We start from the raw sequence: 23,904 nt of genomic DNA, 5'->3' as shown, positions 1-23,904 counted from the left end.
TCAGTTGCTCATCATGATGCAATTGTGCAAGAGAAAAGCTAAACATTGCATAATATTTTGTCATCCTTAGCATGATCTTATGCTGAATTGACCAGGTATATGGATGGGTGAGATATGCAACATAGAAACCACTTAGAGATGCTTAGGTAGCTAGTTCTTCAGTTTTAGATATGCAGTTTTTAATATTTAGCAACAGAATTTCTTCTTTTTGCCTGTTGCCTAAGTAAGAGTGCTTCATGCTTTTCGAGCCACTCCTTAATTAAAACATTATCTTTTACTAAGCAGAGGCTGGAATTAATGTCTTGTGTGTGGGTACACCCCGGAAACAAACCTGAGATTGGAAAGCCTAGCCTTTGAAAAGGAAGAGCTTTCAGGCTCATAAATAAAAGGAACACATCCAGCCTGCCTGGTTGCTAAAGCGGCTGTGTCCAGCACCAAGAACTAGGAGGTGAGGTAGCAGGTCTCTGCACTATTCCTTAAGTTGGAGGCCGCTACAGAGAATGTGTGTGTACAGGCAGCTATTACTGTTGCTCATTTGCAGGGTGGTATTTGCAAAAGGCTTTGTTCAGAGGAGCGAAGCTGCTATGGTGGAGCATAGAGAGGCAGTCCCACAGATATGAGGCACCAATGCCATTAAAGGCTTTGATGGTCAGAACCTTAAATTGAGCTTGGTAACTGATGAGTAGACAATTGAGTAATAGAATAAGAGTAATATGCTCCGCCTAGCTCCAGATAATAATCAAGCTGTGATGTTTTGTGCTAACTGGAGTCTCCCAGTTGACTTGGAGGGAGACCGATGTAGAGTGTATTATAGTAGCCTGTCTCTATGTTACCTTGCCATGGATCCAAGTAGCCAGATCATCTGTGTCAGGCATCCATCTTCTGGGCTAGACTGAGTTGACAGAAGGCATTTTTTGCAATTGTTAACTTGCTTTTCTAGCAGTAGCACGTGGTTAAGAGCACGGGACTCTAATCTGGAGAGCCGGGTTTGATTCCCCACTCCTCCACAAAGCCAGCTGGGTGACCTTGGGCGAGTCACAGTTCTCTGGAGCTCTCTCAGCCCCACCCACCTCACAGGGTGACTGTTGTGGGGTAATAATAACACTTTGTAAACCGCTCTGAGTGGGCATTAAGTTGTCCTGAAGGGCGGTATATAAATCGAATGTTTTTATTGTTATTATGATCCCATGGCCCCTTTGGATTATACTGGCCTGCTAAAATGAGGGAGGGTAAGGCAGAAGGCCGCCAAAAGCCTCAACAGGATGTCATGATCTACTGTGTCAAAGGCTGCAGATAGATCCAGGAGGAGCAACAAAGAAGCATGTCTCTTGTCTACTTTCAGATGGAGGTCATCCACTGACAGCACAATCCTAACCAGAGTTCTCCAGTCTAATCCCATGGAAATCAATGGGTTTAGAATGGAGTAACTCTGGTTAGGATTGTACTGTAAAACCACCAAAACCATCTCCATCTCATATCCAGGCCTGAAACCAGACTGAGTCCAGGGCACAAGAGTTATCCAAGTGTATTTGGTCTGCTACTGCTTTCTCTATCACTTTGCTGAGAAACGGTAGATTGCAGACTAGGCGATAATTATGCTGTACAGCGCGACTGACAAAAATCTTTAATCATGCTTTTCTTTTAAAAGAGCAGAAAGTGACACTGAAAAAATAATCTTTGGCTAGAATATGAAAGTTCCCTTATAATTATTTTAACAGATTTTGTATATAGACAAATGACACTGAGGCTGAATAGATGACCTGCAGAGTAGTCTCCCACGTAGAGAGACAAAATAAGAAGTTTTCTGTTCCCTTTTCTGTTAATGAGCGTGGTTTGTCTCAGAACGTTTACTCCTTATAGTTGGTCTCAAGCTGAGCGCAAGTTCCTGATTCCTGCCGCCACCCAATTGGCCAGTGACTTTCATACTGAATCCCGTAGCAACTACAAGAAGCAAAGTAGCTCATTCTGCTAACTTATTCTGTAAAATTGATTGGCTGAAAAATAGTATTTGACATTGCTTTTGGTCTCATAGAACTTATACCGCAGACAGAAGTTTAATAGGCAACAGCAAACTGTTCTTTTTCCTCTAAGATGAGAAACCAGAATGTTCAATGAGACATGATAATTAGCTTGCTAAGACTAATAGTGCTTTTCTGTTTCAGGGCAGTGGCGCAAGGTACATTAATGTTAATTCATTAGCAATGTATTCCAGTCTGAGACTGCTGTTTTGGAGACTTGCTACTGAATTCTTTTTTGACATGAAACCTTTGGTAGAGGTTGATAACTTCAATGTCTTGTGTTTCTTTTAATGTGCGGTGATATTTATAATTAGAGATTGGCACAAACCAGAAAAAAAACTAACCTTGTGGTTCGTAGTTCGTCACGTTTCACGAACCACGAACTGGTTCATGAAAACAGCACTTCCGGGCCAGCAAATCACCATTTCTGGGTCAGCAGAAGGTCTGCAGAAAACCCATCCTCCGTTGCGTAGGAAACTGATTGGTACCAAGCTGTCTGGAGTGACAAACTGAAAAATGAGCCAAACAAACTACCCTACAGTTCATGGTGGTTCGTCAGAAATGGGCTCTGACAAACCGCCAGTTCGCGAACCACAAACCAGTCTGGTTCATGATGAACTTTGGTTTGTATTTCAGTTCGTGCCCATCTCTATTTATAATCCAAATTATCCCTATAGTTTCTGCCCAGCATCTCTGTTTTTCTTTTTCATTCTTTTTTCACGTCTTGTGTGAACTTTTTTTCCTTTATTTCACTCACCATGATTTCCTCATAGAATGAAAGATTTAAGTATAGTTTGGAATTGTTATAAACCTTAAATGGTAAACGTTTGATGGATGTGAGGTGGCTTTTAGTAGGAAAATGTTCACATAAGCATTAGCTTTCAGCCTCCATGTGTTCCCTTGCACTTTTGTTTTGTTTTGTTTATTATCATGCCCTGACCTAGATAGCCTCAGATCTCGTCAGATCTCAGAAGCTAAGCAGGGTCATCCCTGGTTAGTAATTGGATGGGAGACCTCCAGCAAAGACCAGGTTTGCAGAGGGGGGCAATGGCAAATCACCTCTGTTAGTCTCTTCCCATGAAAACCCCACCAGGGGTCGCCATAAGTTAGCTATGACTTGAAGGCACTCTCTACCACTACCATGTTATTTATAGGCCACCTCTCTCAGTGAGATTCAAGGCAGATTACACAGTGTGAGTTAGTATCATTAGTTTCAAGGACATTTAAATTAAAAAAATATAAAACAGAATGTAAATGGAAATTGGCAAAGATTTAAAACCAGCAGAAATCTAATACAAAGTTCAAGAAATGCTCAAACAGAGCATAAGCAATTCTAAGACTGACATATTAAGTACCCAGTACTTAAAGCAACAGATAGTACATATTAGTTAGTACCTAGTAGTAAAGTCTATGTTCCCTTTCTTTTTACTGATGCATCTCTGAGACCATGTCAGTCACTTTATCATGACAGCCCATATATACGAGGCATATTAAGCCAAATAGCAGTTTACCAAGAGGTACAGGAACAACATAAACTGTAACAGGGATGTCTTAGGAAGACATTTTATTACCACAGTCCTGATTTTGTGCGCTACAATGTTAAACAGGACCACTGAAAAACAAGTGACTCATACTGAACCTGCACCTCTAAACATATCCTATGTTACAAGGAGCATTCACATTGCCAGTGCTTACCAACCACAATGCCTCCTTATCAGTTAGCAGTTGAAATGAGTTGAGACTTATATTTAATGCTTGAAAAACTTATGTAAGGGAAATCCCTGGAAACAAAAGATCTGGGGGGGGGGGGTTCCGCAGTGAATGCCATGTGATTAAGCCCAGGGTCTGTAGCAGGAGACTCTAAGAGGATGTATTATAAAAAGACAATTTCCAGTTCACTTTCCAAAAGGAGTTAAAGCAGGAAGGTGAAACCATGGGTAAGCTCAGCTTGGTCCTGCTCTGGATACAAACTGTATTCCAAGTGCAGAAAGATATCTTGGCCCTATGAAAATGATAATTCATTTTTTACATTATTGATTTAGCATAAAAGAAAGAAGAATAGAAGTGTATGAGTTAATGAATAAAACAGGAAGGAACTGAGCAATCATTGTGTTCATAGAGAATCTAGTTATTCAGTGAAATTAGGAAGAAATTAGTTACATATGTTTTTATCTTGCATTCTCCTTTCATGGTACATTGAATATGGCAAAGCTGTAATGATATTGTCTCCAAATAATCTGTATTTCTCTTATTTCATCAAGGGTCGCAAAAGTGAGGCCGAAAAGTATTTCTTGAAGGCGATTCAGCTGGATCCTACCAAGGGAAATTGTTACATGCATTATGGTACGTTTTCAGTAGTGTTTCCTTGCATACTCTAGTTTACTGTTACTCTCTGAGTGATCAGTGATTAAAAAACTGGTACTAGCAGGATATTACTGTAAAGGGAAAATTTAAATATGCCAGATAAAACTGCTTATCCATTCCAGTGTGTAAATCAAAAGACCCATTTCCTTTAGAAAACTCTTAGTTTCAAATTGAAGTCTAAAATTGTTGGCACACTTGATTGGAAGAGAAGGGAAATAAATATCCCATAAGTGCTGAAAGGTTCATGGCTTTCTTTATTATTTTTGAGCTAGTAATATTAGCACTACTTGATGCTGGGTGGGCAAATGGATGTTATTGGATGTTATTGCACAGTAGCATCAGTCCTGGATTCAACTTGCAGTCAGCCGAGGACACTTTTGATAGAATAGTATTCTAGTGTCTTCCCTGTGAAAAATATTACTATGAAGTGTGTGTGAAATCAGGAGATTTTTCAGTTGAGGAATGTCAGAATTTTAAAATATGTCTAAAGAGAGGCAACTGCTTTAGATAACAGAATATGGTGAGTGAAGAGAGGAGGTTCAGACACTGACAGGCTTGTTAGTAGATCTGAGTTTGCCTCTGCATAATTGCCATTAAATACAGCTTGTGCATTTAAAAGGGGCGGGCGGGTGAGGGAGGGAGGGATATAAACTTCTTCAATGTTAGCTCATTTCACATTCCAGCATTTTTTGCTGGGGAGAGTTGTATGAAGCTTCTATGCGAGTAGTTCCTGGAAAGCAGGGTAAGTTTAGAAGTAAAAGAATAAGTGTACAAGGAGAAACCAATGTTTTAGACTATGCTCTGATGTGACTACTTCAGTAGAATGGCTATAGATGCAATGTAAAATATTCTTTTCCCTTGTGAGCTCCTGATCAAGCGAACTTCTAAATCACCAAACAAGATTGGTCACAGTGCTCTTTGACAGAATATACATGTGGGGCATAGCCTATTGCTCTGTCCTGCTGCAAAGTAAATTCTTCAGACATTTGTATTCCAAAAGCTGTAATCCTATGTGCACTTACTTTAGACTTAGCCCTATTGAAATTAGAGATGGTTGCGAACAGCAATACGAACAAAAAAAAAGCCACGAACAGCCCAATCTGCAGTTCATGAACAAGCTGTTCGTGAGGCCCCATTCTAAACAAACAGATGGTCATTGCAAGCCGTGTTCATTGCTGTTCGTCAAGCCAGACAGTCTGGCACCTGCAATCAATGGCACCTTGGCAACTTAGGCAGTCTGGCACCTTGGCAACTTAGGCAGGGATTGTCTGAACTCTGTCTGAACTCCTGCTGTTGCCCTGGAAACCCCAATCTAAACCCAATTTAGCTTGATAGGCAGGTCTTCCTTTCAAGTGTGGAGCTCCAAATTTGTTACAAGGCAGAAAAGACCAGGGGGGAGGGGGGCTCCCAGCTCTGGCTTTGCAGACAGCAGTGAGGGAGAGACACAGCTGCTGTTGGCATTATGATAGAGTTCATTGGTGCTTGAATTTTCTTTGTGTGTGGTGGGATAGGGATCTACCCCTTCAGGATCCAGGGCTGCTGCCAGGCTCTGGGGCCAAGCTATTATTTATTATTGGTACCTTTCCTGCTGCCTGCTCAGGTAAGGTTTCTGGGAGTGGCACGGTAGGGATCTACCCCTTCAAGTTCCAGGGCTGCTGCCAGGCTCTGGGGCCAAGCTATTATTTATTATTGGTACCTTTCCTGGTGCCTGCTCAGGTCAGGTTTCTGGGAGTGGTGCAGTAGGGATCTTGACCAAATTTGGATGATGGCTGGAGGAGAGCCTGCTGGCCCCCATGAACATCCAACCACAAACATGTTCGTGAACAGGTCATGTTCGTAATTGTTCATGAGTCCCTGTTCATGGATGGCAATGAACAACAAATATCATGTTCATTTTTTTTCTGTTTGTGCCCATTTCTAATTGAAATCAATATGATGTCCTCTCAGTATATCCTTAGAAGCAAGACTGTACATTATGGCTTGACTCCTGAGGAGCACAAGAGAGTCTGAGCTTAAATGTAGGCCATTTTTATCACTTCCTCCCACTGTTGCCTTCTGCTTCCCCCAAAATGTTTTGCTGCAGGTTAGTGAGTTCCTAGGAAAAGTGTGTGGAGCAAAATGGGGAGCTCTGTAGGGAGTGGAATTAATAATAATAATAATAATAATGATAATAATAATAATAATAATAATAATTTATATACCGCCCTTGAGGGCAACTTAATGATCACTCAGAGCGGTTTACAAAGTATGTTATTATTATCCCCACAACAAACATCCTCTGAGGTGGATGAGGCTGAGAGAGATCCTAGAAGCTGTGACTAACCCAGAGTCACCCAAGCTAACTTCAAGCAGAGGAGTGGAGAATCAGGTCCCGCGCTCTCAACCACTACACTAAATCACATTCCCCTCCTCCTCAGCTACTCTGCTGACAGTTTGGCAATTTGTAATCCAATCCCATTTCTGTGTTATGGAGAGATCCTAGAGATCAGTTTCCACATATATAATGTTACAAAACCTTATATTTACATTCAAGTATGCATATAATTATGATAACTTGCTGGCTCATGCATTTATTATTGCAGTGATTTCAATGAAGAGCTTCCCCTGACACAAGCTTATGTATAATACACAGTTCATTTGTTATGAAGCATACTGTCCTGTAAAATCAGGGTGGGAGAAAAGATTGTTGCAAAAATGCATGGCTATCTGTTAGGCTGTCGTGGGGCATCTCAGTAGAAAGGTAAAGGAACTTTATCTTTGCTTTGCTGGATTTGAGATATTCAGGCAGAAATAGAGATCCGAGACATTAAAGAGATAGGGAAAACCTGTGGGTGCTGCACCTAGAGGTGACAGCTAAAGAGAAATCATACACATTGATAAAAGTTGGCTGCTGAGGGTCTCTTATGGACATGTATTAAATGAAGTTGTATGAAGAGCCACAAGCATTGACACAAGAAAGAAAGAGGTGAGGATAGACCATGAAATCTCATTGAGAATAGAATAATGGCATTGCAGGCAGCAGGCAGACTATGAAGAATATGGACAGTAAGCAGCTTGTAAATTTGGCTTGTGTGTGTGTTACGTGCTGTCAGGCCACCTCTGACTTATGACAACCCTATGAAGGAAAGACGTCCAAAACGTCCTATCATTAACAGACTTGTTCAGATCTTACAAACTGGAGGACGTAGCTTCTTTTATTGAGTCCAACCATCTCGTTTTAGGTCTTTCTCTTTTCCTACTGCCTTCTACTTTTCCTAGCATTATTGACTTTTCCAGAGAATCTTGTCTTTTCATGATGTGACCAAAGTACAGTAGCTTTAGTATTGTCATTTTAGCTTCTAGGGAGAATTCAGACTGTACTCGCTTATTTCTTTTTCGCTGTCCGTGCATGGTATCTGCAAAACTATCCTCCAACACCATATTTCAAATCAATTTTCTTCCTGTCAGCTTTCTTCACTGTCCAACTTTCACATCCATATATGGAGAATACCATCGTTTGGATTATTTTGATCTTGGTTCGCAGAGAGATATCTTTAAGGATCTTCTCTAGCACCCTCACAGCTGTTATTCCAAGTCTCAATCTTCTTTTGATTTCTTTATTGAACTCTCCCTTTTAGCTGATGATTGAGCCAAAGAATAGAAAATCTTGAACCCATTCAATTTCCTTATTGTCACCTTTAAGATTGTGTAATTCCTCAGTGGTCATTACTCTTTTCTTTTTTTTTTTTAATAAAATTTTTATTGGATTAGATATCATATTATTCCACATTACATTCATTTCCCCTATTTCCTATTTCTAACCCCCTCCCTTTCCCCCCTTTTTGTTGACTTCCAACAGTTTTCCAACCCTTTGCCCCTTTTCCCTTACTCATTTTAAATTCATTCTGTCTAACTAACATATACATTCAATTCCTTCTAAGCTTATCTCTATATTCATTCTATTCTCATATTTACTTACATTAACTACTACATAATAACAGGAATAATAACTAAATAGTATCTTTCTTCTAATTGTAATTCTTTAACTATTTTAGTACTCTATACTCTATCTTTTGGTCCCTTATTAAACAAACAATTTGTCCCAATTTGCATAATTTCAAATATTTCTATGAACAATTCATATAAGTCACCCAATTTAACTTGTACTCTATATATTACTTTCCCTACATATCTTAACTTCATTCTACTTTGGTTATATTATTTTGCTTTGATTATGCAATTATACGGCTATCATCAAGAATCGTCAATCAATTTCACCTAGATATCTTCAGACCAAGTCATTCAGTTTAGTATATTATACAATTACCAAAAATAGTATTAATCAGTCTATCCTTATACTTAATTACTTTCTGTCATTATTCTATATGTATATATATTTATAATAATCTAATAAAATAACTGCTTAGAAATTCCCATTTGCCTCTCCTCCCACCGGTAAAGTCACTCCCCTCTGCATTTTATTATATTTCAATAGTTCTCAAACTGCCACAGTTCTCCTCCAACCTCCCACTTCTTCGCTAGATATTGCTTCAGCTTCTCCCAGTCTGTGTTAAACTGTCCTGGGTCAAGGTTTCTCAGTTTCCTTGTCATTTTATCCATTTCCGCCATATACAGCAATTTGTATATCCAGTCCTCGATTGTTGGTACTTCTTGTACTTTCCATTTTTGCGCATACAGAAGTCTGGCCACTGCTGTCATGTAAAATAACAATGTCCTATGTTGAACTGGAATACCCTCCATTCCCAAATTCAGTAGCAGGAGTTCTGGGTTCTTATTAATTTGAAATTGTAAAATCTCACTTATTACTCTTATTATTTCACCCCAGTACTGCCTTGCTACCTCACACGTCCACCACATGTGGTACAGGGATCCCTCATGTTTTTTACACTTCCAGCATTTATTAGACGTATTCAGGTTCCCTAGAGCTATCTTCTTTGGTGTCATGTACCAACAATAAATCATTTTATAAATGTTCTCTTTAATATTAATACATGTTGTAATCTTCATTGTATTCTTCCACAGGTATTCCCACGCCTCCATTGTTATTTCTTTATTAAAATTTATGGCCCACTTCACCATTTGCACTTTAACGATTTCTTCTTCAATATACCATTTCAACAATACTTTGTATACCTTAGAAATTTCCTTCTTGTCTTCTTGTAGAAGTATCTGCTCTAGTTCTGAATTCTCCATTCTTATCCCTCCCTTTACACAGTCCGAATTATAGAGATCTCTGATCTGTCTATACTGGAACCAATCATAATTTAGAGATAACTCGTCCTGCGTCTTTATTTTAAGTTTAGAAAATTCTATTCGTGTTATCTCCTTATATGTTAAACACTGTTGCTCGTTATCAACAGTTCTCGGATCTATTACCTCTTATGGAACCACCCACAGGGGGGTTCCTTCTTGCAGATAGTCTCTATACTTCTTCCAGGTTGTGTGTAGGCTTCTCCGTATGTAATGATGTAAGAACATGGAGTCCGCTTTTAATTTATCATACCATAAATATGCGTGCCATCCAAATGTTTTTTTATATCCTTCTAGGGCCAATAATTTCCTATTCTTCAACGTCATCCAGTCTTTCATCCACACTAAACAAATTGCATCGTGATAAAGTCTTAGATTGGGCAGTTGCATTCCGCCTCTTTCTTTTGCATCTTGTAAAACTTTCATTTTCACTCGAGGCTTCTTGCCAGCCCAAACAAAGTCTGAAATTTTCCTTTGCCATTTTTCAAACTGCTTGGAGTCTCGAATAATTGGTATTGTCTGTAGCAAAAACATTACTCTTGGTAACACATTCATCTTAACAACTGCAATCCTCCCCAACCATCTATTCAATCTATTCCATTTAATCAAATCTCGCTCTATCTGAGTCCATAATTTTTCATAATTGTTCTTGAATAGATCTATATTCTTTGCAGTCAGTTCAATTCCCAAATATTTCACCTTGCTTGTTACTTCACAGTCTGTTATTTCCGTTAACAATTGTTGTTTTTGCTTAGTCATATTTTTACATAATATCTTTGACTTCTTTTTATTAATATAGAACCCTGCCAAGTCTCCAAACTCCTTAATCTTCCCTATTACTTTTGGCATGTTCTCCGTTGGATCTTCCACAATTAACATTATATCGTCCGCAAATGCTCTAACCTTATATGAAAAGTCTTTTATTTTTATTCCACGAATTTCTTCATCTTGTCGTATTTGTATCATCAAAATCTCCAACACCAAAATGAACAACAGCGGAGACAGCGGGCAACCTTGTCTTGTTCCTTTACCTATAGTCAATTTCTTAGTAACCTCATCATTCACCACAATTGCTGCATTCTGCTCTCTATATATTTCTTTCACGGCTCTTATGAACCTTTCTCCCATTTGTAGCTTTTCCATAGTGGCAAACATAAAGTCCCAGTTCAAATTGTCGAATGCTTTTTCAGCGTCGACAAAGAAGAAACCAACCTCTTTATCACAACGCTTATCATAGTACTCAATAGCGTTTATCACTGTCCTTAGATTGTCTCTGATCTGTCTATTTGGCAAAAAACCGGCTTGTTCCTCCTCGATAACTTCCGAAAGCCATCCCTTCACTCTTTCCGCCAGTATCTTCGCAAAGATTTTGTAGTCATTATTGAGTAACGATATAGGTCTGTAATTTTTCACGTTAGTCAGGTCTTGTCCCTCTTTGGGGATCAATGATATATTAGCTTCATTCCAAGTATCTGGGATCCGTTGATCCTTTAAAACACCATTGATCACCTCTTTTAGGAATGGTACCAGCTCATTGGCCATTACCTTATAAAATTTAGCTGTAAGTCCATCTGGCCCTGGCGCCTTTCCCAGATTTGTTGACTGTATTGCCTTTCTTATTTCCTCATCCGTTACTTCATTATTCAGTTTGTCTCTCCACGCTTCTGAAATTACTGGTAACTTCATTTTCTCCAAATATGTCACTATTGTGTCTTTGTTCACCTCTTTCTTATTATACAATTTAGCATAAAATTTGTAGAAGGCTCTACTAATGGCTGTCTGTTCCAAATGCGTTTTATTATCTTCACAGATTTTATTTATTGTTTTCTTCTTTTTTCTCTTTTTTAATTGCCATGCCAAATATTTCCCAGGTTTGTTAGCACCTTCAAACGCCTTCTGGTTCAATCTTTTAAGATTCCACTCCAGTTCTTTGTTGTTCATTGCTGTCAACTGCTCTTGAAGTATTTTAATGTCCTGATAAATTTTCTTTTTCCCTGGTCTTTTCTTTAACTGTACTTCTTTGGCTTTTATTTTCTCCATAATCTCCTGTCTCTTCTCCTCCTTCTTTTTTCTGGCTCTTCCGTTTAAGTCCATTAGTATGCCCCTAATTACTGCCTTATAAGTATGCCAAACCTTGTTGGTTGGTACTTCTCTGTTCATGTTATATTGTATGAAGAAGTTTGTCTCTCTTCTCAGCATTTCCATATTCTCTCCCTCTATTAACAAGTCCTCATTTATTCTCCATCCTTCCCTTTTACTCCTTTTCCCCAGCTTCCACATGATTGGGTTATGATCTGAGCCAACCATAGGCATTATTTCCACCTCTTTAGTCCATATCGCTAAGTCTTTTGAGGCCCAGATCATATCAATTCTCGATAATGTAAAATGTCTTGCGGAGAAAAACGTAAATTGTCTACTTTTAAGATTTTGTCTTCTCCATACATCTTCTAAAGTTTCTTGTTGTACCAGTTCAAAAAACACCTTTGGTAATAATCCTCTTTTCTTTTGTGCAGTTGTTGATTTTTTATCTAATTCCAGATCTGTCACTCCATTGAAATCTCCAGCAAGAATTATCTGATCATATGAAAGTTCATCTAGTTGCTTTCTCAAGTCCTCAAAGAAGCTTTCTTTTGCTCCATTAGGAGCATAAATTCCAATTACCAGCACTCTGTTTAAGTTCCATATACATTCCACTGCTAAAAATCTGGTTTCCACATCTTTCATTACAAGCTTTGGCTGTAGCTCCTCCTTTATATACAACACCACTCCTCTTTTTTTCTTGTTAGAGGCCGCTACAAAATCATCACCCAATTTTCTTGATTTTAGATACTTTACATCCTGTTTTTGAATATGAGTCTCTTGCAAACATACAATATCACATTTTTGTTTTAATAGCCAGTGGAAAATGCTTTTTCTCTTGTTTGGTGAATTAAGTCCATTTACATTCCAAGATAAAACTTTACACTCCATAGTCATTATCTTATTGCTGGTAAGTCCTTTTCATTGTCCCTTATAAACCGCTCCATCTCTCGTTCAGATCTGATACGCTTTTTTACTCCTCCAAATTCAAAGGACACTCCTTCTGGTAATTCCCATCTGTACCTTATTTTCATGTCCTTCAAGATCTGGATTAAAGCTTTATATTTTTTCCGGTCTAGTAACACTGATCTGGGTATTTCCTTCATGATGATAATCGTCTTGCCATCAATTTCCAATGGATCTTGGAACTGTTTAGTCACAATCTTCTCTTTCATATTTCGGGTCGTGAACTGCACAATCACGTCTCTTGGTAATTTCCTCTGGGTCGCAATTCTTGAGTTTACACGGTATACCACATCTAGGATAGCCACAACTTCCTCCTCCTCCTTTCCCAGGTATTCAGCTAACACCTCAGTCATCTGTTCTTGTGCTGTCTTTCCTTCCACTTCCGGCAAACCGCGAAATCTCAGCTGCTTCTCCATGTGCTTGCTTTCCGCAACCGCCATTCTCCCCCTCATCAGCCTCATCTCTGTTTGTTGCGTGTCAGCTAAATTCTCCACCGCGCCTTCCACTGCCTTAACTCTCTGCTGTGTTCCTTGCAACTCATTTTGCATTGTTTCCATACCTTTTTTCACTTCTGAAAGCTCACTTTTCACAGTCTGTTTAACCTCTTTAATCAGCTCCAGTTTCATGTCCTTAAGCTCTTTTATCACTTCTAAAAGTTTTTTATCCAAGTTTTCGATTGCCGATTGCCACTCTTTTTTCGACATCGTGGGGCTTGCTTTAGCTCGCTCCCACGAGTCCGCTCTCTTCCTTAACTCCGTGGCGTTAAATTCAAAGTCCTTTTAATTTAAATGTCCCGGTCTTCTCGGACAAAAACGTTTTTTAAAAATCCAAAATGTCGGGCGTCTTTTCTCTATGGTTCCTCTATGATTTTGTAATCCAAAATGGCTTACTTCCGCTTCCGCTGAAGCCGCGGTTCTTCCCCTTTCAAAGATGGCGATTCCCTTCTTCCTGCCCTCCGGCAGGGACCGCTTCTCTCCAGCAACTCTATTGTTATTACGCACTTCCTGTTTCCCGACTTCCCACGGCAGCTCTCGCGATGGTAAAGTTTTCTCACAGCTCCGTAACCGCAAGTATTCAAAACAATAGTCCTATTTCTCCAATAACTTCTTTAAACTTAGTCCTTTTTCTAATACAACTCTTGCCGAGTCTTCCCCTCCTTATAGTTAATCTGTTGCAGTTTGAAAATCTACTTTTATTCTTCTTTGCTTTTAACAACCTGTCCCGTATCAGAAGATAGTGATCTTTACCTTCTCATTCACTTTCCTTGGGTTGTAATCGCTGTTTCAATCTTAGTTTCCCCTCCACTCTTCTCTCCCCTATTGAAGCTTGGGTACGTAGGTCTTATGCCAACCGTATTGGCCCCGAAACTGCCGCAGAGATCTTTGCTGACCTGTCACAGGGTGGGACCTCAAGGGTCGGGGGGAGATCCGTTGCGCAGGACCCCCCCTCGCCCAAGATCGACGCGCCCTGAGGTCTTGAGCGTACTTTGCCTGCTCTCCGCCTGAGAGCAGTCGGCCGCGGGCTAAATTTCCCCCGCCGGCCGCTTAAAACGGCAGTCCGGTCAGCTCCGCAAATGGAGCTGCGTCAGACCTCCATGAATCCCAAACCGGAAGTCATTACTCTTTTCTTCTTGATGTTCAGCTGTAATCCTGTTTTAGCGCTTTCTCCTTTAACTGTCATCAGTAGTTGTTTCAAGTCTTCACTACTTTCTGCCAATAACGTAGTGTCATCTGAATATCTAAAATTATTAATGTTTCTTCAACCAATTTTCACTCCACCTTCTTTTAGATCTAATCCAGCTTTCCTTATGATATACTCTGCATAGGGAGATGATATGCATCCTTGTCTGATACATTTGCCAATTGAAAACCATTCTGTTTCCCCATATTCTGTCCTGACAGTAGCCTCATGTCCAGAGTACAGGTTGCACATCAAAACAATCAGATGTTGTGGCACCCTCATTTCTTTTAACACTCTGTGAGTTTATATACATTAAAAGTACAGTATCTGTAAGCAATGACATGGGTCCAAGGATTTCTATCAGAGGAATGTAGTTTTCTCCCTTCACCTTCCAGATGTAACCCAAAGTATGCCCTGAAACACTATTCCTGGGAGCAGCATTTTAAGGGGGTGCGGTTGGGCCTTATCAGGAAGCAAGAAATTAATGCACAGTGGGCAGAACCCTGTCCACATAAATGCTCTATGAATCCAGGCTAGTTTGGGTATGCTATTTTAAAATTAATTTTATTTCCTGATTAAGTAACCCATAGCCACCTTTTCCTCTTCTTTGTTCCTGTTGTTCATGATAAAATATCTGGTACGAAAGATATATCATTTATCTCCAATTACTATTTATTAATTTGCTTTTTGTGAAAAACATAGCTAAATGTGTAGGACATTTTCCCTCTACTGCTGAGGATAACAAATTGTCATTCATCATGATACTTATATATTGATGATAAATCACAGAGAAATTACATCCATTTTACTAAATTTATTAAATTTCAAAGAATAATCAAGAGGATATAAAACTGAACACAGTATCCCTAGAAATAGTGTTGCGTACTTAGTTATAATGATAAATAGCTCTTTGTAAATCAGCAAGAGTAAACATACTGCATTCTGTTTCTGGGCACTGTAATAGTTTCTTTTTTCATATTTATGCAGCTATCCCTTATCCATTCTCAGATATCTAGGTTAGTTGTAATATTAATGAGTTTTTCAATTGATAGCAACTTTGTCTTGTATTCCAAATAATGATGAATAATACTATGGATGCAACTGGGTTAAATAAAGATAACATCAAAGTGGAGCACAATAGCACAGTCAGTGCCACCTGTTCTTTATAAAATACTAAAAAGCAGGAGGAAAACTGTAAAATCTTGAGGCAATTTTGAAAAGATGGATTAGCTGTTAAATATATGCCAAAAATACCATGTTTATATTAGTTTTATTTTTAAAAACCCTATTAGCTGTCTCTAAAACAACAACGGTAAATATTAGCTGTTCTGTAAAGCCGTAGTCATTGGCAGTTCTATTTATACAGTTTACAAGAAAGGCAACCTGTGCTAACAGTACTATCTGTACAAGTATGCTTCATGTCTCCCTCTTTTTCTCTTGGAAGCTTTCCCAACACGAAAAATATGTGTGTTGAATACTGGAGAATAATCTATGAACTTTTTGGAGCCAGATTTCCACATCTTATGTCCACGGTTCACCTGTTTCATTCTTTCATTTCCTACTATACCTGTAAAGAGTCGTGTCCATCACCTCAGGTACTGGTACATTACATGCAGAAATTCTAGAGTAAACTCCCTGCATTTGTGATCTACCTTAGTGGTCTTTGAACTGATGTTCACAGAGATATTGTTGTAGGGAAAAAAACCCACTTAAGCCCCTATAAGTCCTGTGCGCATGTGGGTTACTCTAATGCATATTCAGAGTTATTTAACCAGATAGAAACAAAGATCCACAAGTAGTTTAGGGTTGTTGAGTTTTTGAGGATTATTTGCATTATATTATAGTAATAGACTCAGAAAGTTTTGACCTGAACTGGGTACATCCTACCACACCTCAGAATCCTCTACAACACTTTGGCATTCTGTGCAAACATATCAATGCAGGAAGCATTATTTTGAAGACCTACCTTTTGTGTGTGCGTGTGTGTGTGTGTGTGTAGAGCTGCCATTACATGCATATTGAAAGGAGCAGCAAGATGGCAACGTGAGAGTATTCCCTTTTAGCATAGGCAGATTTGGAGACTCAGGCTTATCCTCCTGTCAAATGATATTATGTGGTTTCTGTTGCTTGCTTACAACTTGGTAAATCTGCTTCCACTTGGATGCTGAAAGCAGGTTTCAGTGCTGAAGACCGTTGGTTTATCGCATCTTGAAGACAGAATTGTATGAGTATTTAAATGTAAATTAAGATAAGGTAAGAAATATGGAAGGTTTAAACTTCTGTGAAAGAAAAGCACTTAATAGTCAGGAAACAAAAAATATATTCTAAATAATATTCTTTTTATTAATAGCTGCTGAGACATGAAGTTAATTTCCTTTGAATAATACATTTTCGTAATAATTGTAAATCACTTAATGATTCTGTTTTTATAATAAAATTGATTATTCATATTAAATTACTGTAATTATACATTCACTTGAAATAATTTACAACTGATCATGCAGCGTGCTGTTCTTTGTAGCCTAACCTGCAGAGTTTTTGTTGGTTAATGTTTTTAATTTCTTTCTTTGTTCACTCTGGTTAATATAGCATGCAGTTAATAAATCACAATACGTATCAGTCTGTTATTGCAAGTAGAATTGTATAAAGGAGCCCTGCGGTGCTAAAAGTGTTTTTGGCATCAATTTTTGGTTTTCCATTTTTAAAATAAAATACAGTAAAAAATTTCAAAGCACTGAGAATAATAATTAGGTGTTTGATGGATCATTTGCTCAATGACTCAGTAGATCTGTTGTCAGATATGTGTTTTGTTGTTGACTACAGTTATTAAAAATGTGTTCATTTTACTACAATGATATTAGTCTATCTTGGTGGTTCTTCTGGAAAATCTGAGGATGCAGTAGAATTTGGAGAAAGTGAATGTAATGATTTACTTAATTTTGATTCTACCCTGTAAGGATTTGCTGCTTGTTTTAACCTTAAACCTTTGGCTTTGGACCTTAAATTAAGCTCCTCCTTATGTTACCTTAAACTTATACATCAGGAGGCTCTTTGCCTGAAACTTCCTGAATCAATACGAATCACTTCGGGAAGCATTGCTTCAGGATTCCCAAATCAGCCCAACAATGCTGGGGCTGATTCAGGAACCCCAAATCTTTCTAGATTGCACACCCAAAGCGCACACCCCTAGTTGATCATGGGTTTGTACCAGAATTCAGATTCTTCTCAGCCATGAAACTTGCCTGATGAGGTTAAGTGATAGTCAGGATCAACTAGACAGGCAGAGCTTAGGAGTCTCAATGAGGTCCTCTGATTTATTAGACACCAAGGGAAATTTTGGGATACTCCAACTGTGCCAAAAATAGATGGCTTCCACTTCATCCAACATGAACCTGGCTGTTTGCTGTTAATACCAAAGAAGTCACAAAGCAGTGAATTAACTCATAAGAAAAATCTTAGAGGAACTGGGAAGCATCCCTAATAGATCAAATGTTCCAGTTGATCTCAATGAGGACAGGCTAGAAAACCTGATATTGGTCATGATGAAGGTAAGGCTAGTTCTGTATAGACACCACAACATTACAGAAGAAAATGTATAGCTCTTAGAGACAAAAACAAGACAAGTATTTATATGCAATGTGGAAGAACTGGAGTGCTTGTTGCTAAACAACAACATACATCTAGTGAGCATGTTTGGCAGCCGTCAGGATTAACACTGCAATTGCAAACAGAGTTACCCCATTGTAGACTCATTGATTTCAACTTGTACAAGAGTGCAACTCTGTTTAGGATTACATTTTATATCTATGAATATCTTCTCTCCCTGTCACATATATTTTTTCTCCCCTGATTACAAAGTGAGTCATTGATATTATCTAGACATTTTGTGTCATTATAAACAGCCTGCACATGCACTTGTCAATGTGAGAATAAGTTGAAGTTACTCATTCTTACATTATCTCCTTTGGTAGTTTTCTAACCTGTTTTTCTATCTCAAGATCTCCGGAAGAGTTTTGGTCAGTTGGCCAATAGTACATGTTCAGTGCTATTGGTTCCTCTTGGGTTTAGAATTTCAAATTACAGAGATTCTGTAACGTAGTTTATTTCTCTAAGGTTTTCTGGTTTCTGAGTCTGTACTTCTGACACCCAGTACATCCCCACTATCAATAGGCCCTGTCTATACAGCTTATATGCAGGATCACCATACCCCTCTGATTTTCTCCGTTTTGATAAAACTGCTCATATAACTATTATCGCATGTGGAATATGAGATGATTGTCATGACTGGACAGACAGTTCAGCAGCTGTCCCTAATGTACAATGCCATTTGCCTTTGAGAGTCCCCTCCTTCCTCACTCTCTCTTTGTCCCAGGAAACCTCTAAAACCACAATTTCAGAGCAAGGAGTACCTTCTGTCAGGTTTTGTGTGCTTGTATTCTTTGGTTCCGCTGTTGTAGCAGTTGCTTTGGGGAGGCTTTGGGTCAGTGGTTGCTCTTATGTTTTTGAAAGCCAAACTACAAGTGACGTCTTACACAGGTTGGACACTAGTCAGCTTCCCTCAAGTTTTGATGGGAAATGTAGGCATCCTGGTCTTGCAGCTGTAATGGAGAGCCAAGCTGTAAAACCAGGACGCCTACATTTCCCATCAAAACTTGAGGGAAGCTGACAAGTGTCCAACCTGTGTAAGGCGTCACTTGTAGCTTGGCTCTGAATCTTTAAAGGACAGGCAGCCCTCATTCCACTGCAATTTTGGTATAGTATGCATGAAAAACAAACCCTCCAGCCCCACCCCCCAGCCCCACACTCAGGGAATAATGGACCTGATTAATTACAAATATTTCCAGAAGTAATCAAGAAGCCAATGCCGGTCTATGCAAGAAACCTGGATTTGATCCCAAATATATCCCAAAAATAATGATGAGGTGTTTTGGGGATATATTTTTGGACGGGATATATCAAATCACACAACCCAGCTAGATCTATAAACAGTTATCAGCCATTGTTGAACTGCTGTTAGCTTGTGGTGTTTACTTCTTGCTCTCTTCTGAGTGAGATCAAATTGGCCAAGAAATCTTAGGTGGGAGTTGGTGCAGGAGAACTTAAGAAAACTTATAAAAAATTTATAAAGACTTTATATAAATAAAGACTTTATTTATAAAAACCTTTTATATTCTCATATTTTATATAAAAATATATATATTCTTCTTTTTTATCCAGTTCTTCATTCCCAGTCCTACTGTATTATTTTGTTTTAAGGATTTTTGCTGTTAGACTGAATTGTTTTATCATATTTTGTACTCCTTTAGCTGATTAACTTAATAATCTTTCTTGTACCCAGCCCCACTTCATTATTCTGTTTTTCTAGGAATCTTTTCTATCAGATTGAAATGTTTTTATTGTACTTTATAATTTACTTGCTGATTGACGGAATATTTGTTCTCATATTTGAAATCCACTTTAAGTTCCAGTAAGAAAGACAAGATACAAATAAACCTTGTTGTGGTCTTTGTCATAGTCATAGTCGTAGGCGTAATGTTAATATATTCCTGATGAGGTCAGTTGACTTAATGGTTTCATTTCCTATCCCATCCTTTGTTAGATTTTGTAAATTATATATTCTGATGATGTTGTTGCCATTTTAACCCTTAGTTGCATTGAAAACTAAAATTAGCTTATAAGAGTGAAATTAACAAAATAATATTTTCTTATATTCCCCCCTGCTATTTTTGCTTCTGTTCTATTCCACTATTACTGAAAGGTTAATTCCCCACCCCACCCCCGCTTTGGCAGCTTCCCTTGGTTTAGTTGATGAAGCATCCAGACTTTTTTATTTCTGTGATTAGCTTTTAGTGTTTGTTTAACTCACACACCAGATGATGAAAATATTCTTTTTGTTTGGGCAACAGTTAATATGTGTACATCTTCTGCTGTATGATGTATTATTAACACATTGTATATTTGTAAACTACTTTGCAAGATCTCAGAACCAAAAACTGATATGAAAATTTCAATAACTAAATAATAGAAAAAATGATTTTTCTTTGTTAGTTACATTGAAATTGATAAGCAGACTCTCAGGAATACAGCATTGCATGCTTTCAGCACTGTTTTCGTTTCAATGAATACTTCTTTCTGAGTTTGTATCACATGTTTTATTTGAAGCGTTGTGTGTGCTTTCCTATTTATCTCAACTCTGTGTTTCAGGTCAGTTTCTACTAGAAGAATCACGTTTGATAGAAGCAGCAGAAATGGCAAAGAAAGCAGCTGAGTTGGATAACACGGAGTTTGATGTGGTTTTCAATGCAGCCCACATGCTCAGGTTAGTTGTTTCCTTTGGTATCTTAGGAATGATTCACACATTATAAAGTCCATATGGTGGACAAAAAAACACCATAATGGCATTCTTTGTAAACCACTCTGAGTGGGCATTAAGTTGTCCTGAAGGGTGGTATATAAATCGAACGTTGTTGTTGTTATTGTTGTCGTCATCATCATCCGTGGGCTTGGGGGGCCATTTTCTTCCCTAATAATACCAAATATGCAGGGGATCCTCTCTCTACCCTCCTCTCACGACCACCCAAGTTTCAGGGAGATTGGACTTCAGGGGGCCATGTTATGGCCCCCCAAAGAAGGTCCCACCAGCCGCCACCGATCGCCATTGTTCCCTATGGGGAAAATGAAGGGACAAGGTTCCCAGGAGGCTGGGAGTGGCATTTTGCTAGCAAAATGCACCAAACCTGCAGGGAACCCTCTTCCAACCCTCCTATCATGGCATCCCAAGTTTCAGGGAGATTGGACTTTGGAGGGCCATGTTATGACCTCCAAAAATAGGTCCCCCCAGCCGCATTATCCCCTATGAGGACTAACTTCACACCAGAGAATCTCAATAAGAAAAATTTGATTAAAAATACACAAAACCATATGAAGCAAATGAGTGTGCAACTATAAGTAAACTACTGGACAACCTCTCTCCGTACAACCAAACTGATGAAAGGGGAACAACTTCACTCCAAAGAATCATCCATTGAATTCAACCCAAACAAAAACAAAACAAAACAAAAAAGAATTCAACCCAAACCATGTGGTGAAAACTAGTGGGCTTTTCTAGGAGACTGTGGGGGTGGCATTTTGCAAGCAAAATGAACCAAATTTGCATGAGACCTACTCCTACCTGTGCTCTGATGATCACCCTATCGTCAGGGAGATTGGACTTTGAGGGTTCATGTTATGGTCCCCCAAAGAAGGTTGACCATCCCAGCCACTCCACTTGTCTGTTTCTATTGTGGGGAAAATCCAGATTCCCACACAGTAAACACATGGATTGTGGAAGCAATGCACTTCCACTTACCATCTACAGCCTGGGCAGCCCAACAGAACCAAACCCAAAGCTGCCCAAAAGCCCAGCACCCCCAGAACTGGCTGGCCAGCCGTCCCCATTATTCCCTATAATGGGAACTTTTAAAAATTATTTTCTCAGGGGCACTTATGCACACATCCCTGGGACAGCCAAACAGAACCAAATGCTCCAGAAATCCCCAGAGCAGGCTGGTCAGCCAGTGCCACTTTCCATTGTTCCCTGTGAGGACCAACCTTCACATCAGAGAATCACACCAACAAAATTCAATTTAAATATATCTACTTTATTAGATTTATGATAACAGTGGCATTGACAACATTAACAATAAATGTTAATGTTATGTTAACATTTATTACATCAATATTAAATTATTAAAAGAGGCACTTCCCCCCCCCCAACGCTGGCTTCAGGCTGAAACTGGGAGATACTCTAGGGGAACCCAATCTCTACATACAGCATGGAGACAGAGAGTCTATCCAGCAGGGGAAGTCTCTCAATGTCTCTCTGTAGGCCAAGAAAAAACGTAGGCTGCCCAAAAGGCAAACCTCCAATTTATATCCCCTGCAGCATTTCCTTCCAGAGAATCCATTGGCTGGAAGGAGGATGCAACAGTAGGATTGGACACTCCTAACTCCCCCTTCCCTTCTCTGATATCCCTCCCTCCTCCCCCTTGTACTACTGTCCCTCCTTAACTACCCTGCCATTCAGAAAAAAGACAGGAATCTCTGACAGCAGCACTTTTCTTGCTGTTTGCAAGCTACTTTGCAAACAGCTAGGAAAGTGCTGCTTTCAAGCTTCCTGCCTTTTTTTACCAGATGGGAGGGAAAGGAGGAGGTTGTAGTGAGTCACTCACTCTTTCTCCCCCTCCCCTCTGCTAAGAAACAGTGGGAAGCTTGCATTTTGCAGAACTTTGCTGGCTGGTTGCTATGCAAAGAGGCCAGCAAAGTGCTCCCGGTAAACCCAAAGCAACCCTAATCACTTCGGGTTGCTCTGCTTCAGCCCTGGTTCAGGAATACCAAATCTTCCTGAGTCTGGCCTGATTCGGGTATTTAACCTGAATCAAAATCCCAAAGTGAACATCCCTAATATTGATATTTCAAGAAGCATATAGTTTAATTGTGAGATTAATGCATGTTACACTTGAATTTGGATCAGTTGTTTGGAACATGCTGTGGATCGACTTTTATAATTGCCTAAAAAGTGGAAGTTCGGAATGTAAATGAACTTTTAAAATGTGACTGTTGAAAGGGATTCTCATGAATTGTATGTTTAGATGAGATTAGTAATCCTTACTTAAGATATGTTACCTTTCATTCTTATTAATGGTCAGAGCAAATAATTTTTCATGATCTACCAAAAATTACAAAGTTTGAATTCAGCTGTACTATTTCTTTTTTTCTCTGCTCCAATAGACAAGCTAGCCTCAACGAAGCAGCTGAAAAATATTATAAAATGGCAGCTGAACTGAGACCTAATGTAAGTACTTCCCTGTAGAGAGTCACAAGTCAAAATGATGTTATATGCTTCAGTTGTCCCTTTTTTTACCCAGGCAGGTCCCTATTTACTGGTCTGTGCACTGTCCCTAATTTTGCTTTTACTGTTAGTTACCAAAGTACATCTTTGAAGTTGGTGAAAGGCTTTTTTAAAGCCAGAACATCGTGGAATGGCATTCCGGCACCTCTAGAATATGGTCACGTGGCCGGTGATGATTAAACTTTAAAATCCCCCCCCTGCTCCAGCTGACTGGCACCAGTTAGCTGGAGCAAGGGGGGAGTTGAGATCACCCTCCCTGCCGCCTGCGAGCGGCACAGAGGGCGACTTAAACTTTAAAATCCCCCTTGCTCCAGCTGACTGGCACCAGTCAGCTGGAGCAAGGGGGGAGTTTAGATGGCCAGCGCCAGCACTTGCGGGAGTGCTCCCAGGAGTGGCTGCGCCCTCTGTGATGATGTCAGGTCCTAGAAGTGGCATCATGCGATCCCAGGAGTGCACTCGCACAAGTTCCACCACCTCTTTTCCCAGAAAAAAAGCCTTGTGAAGATTATCTAACAAGGGGGCTCATGAAGTGATCCTAGATATGAAAATAACGGTATTTACAAGCAGGTGCCCATTTTCATGTGTGAAGTGTTGAATGGTATATCCTAGTTGCAAAAATAAGTAATATCATAAGGATAGTCTGGACTGTTTGATCAG

The 23,904-nt window shown here is 39.3% G+C and overlaps 1 protein-coding gene across 1 annotated transcript in view; it reads left to right on the top strand.

Moving 5' to 3' along the window:
* TMTC2 (transmembrane O-mannosyltransferase targeting cadherins 2) overlaps positions 1-23,904 on the top strand; it is a 276,266-nt gene that overhangs the window by 225,035 nt on the left and 27,327 nt on the right. The window contains exons 9-11 of the mRNA XM_054989259.1: positions 4,280-4,361; positions 20,562-20,676; positions 23,127-23,190. Of these exons, the coding sequence (XP_054845234.1) occupies positions 4,280-4,361; positions 20,562-20,676; positions 23,127-23,190 (261 nt within the window). The remainder of the gene's footprint in view (positions 1-4,279; positions 4,362-20,561; positions 20,677-23,126; positions 23,191-23,904) is intronic.

The sequence above is a fragment of the Eublepharis macularius genome, chromosome 9, assembly GCF_028583425.1.
Source record: "Eublepharis macularius isolate TG4126 chromosome 9, MPM_Emac_v1.0, whole genome shotgun sequence".
In the NCBI taxonomy this organism is placed as follows: Eukaryota; Metazoa; Chordata; class Lepidosauria; order Squamata; family Eublepharidae; genus Eublepharis; species Eublepharis macularius.
The sequence above is the reverse complement of the archived record's forward strand: the minus strand, read 5'-3'. Positions and strand labels throughout refer to the sequence as shown.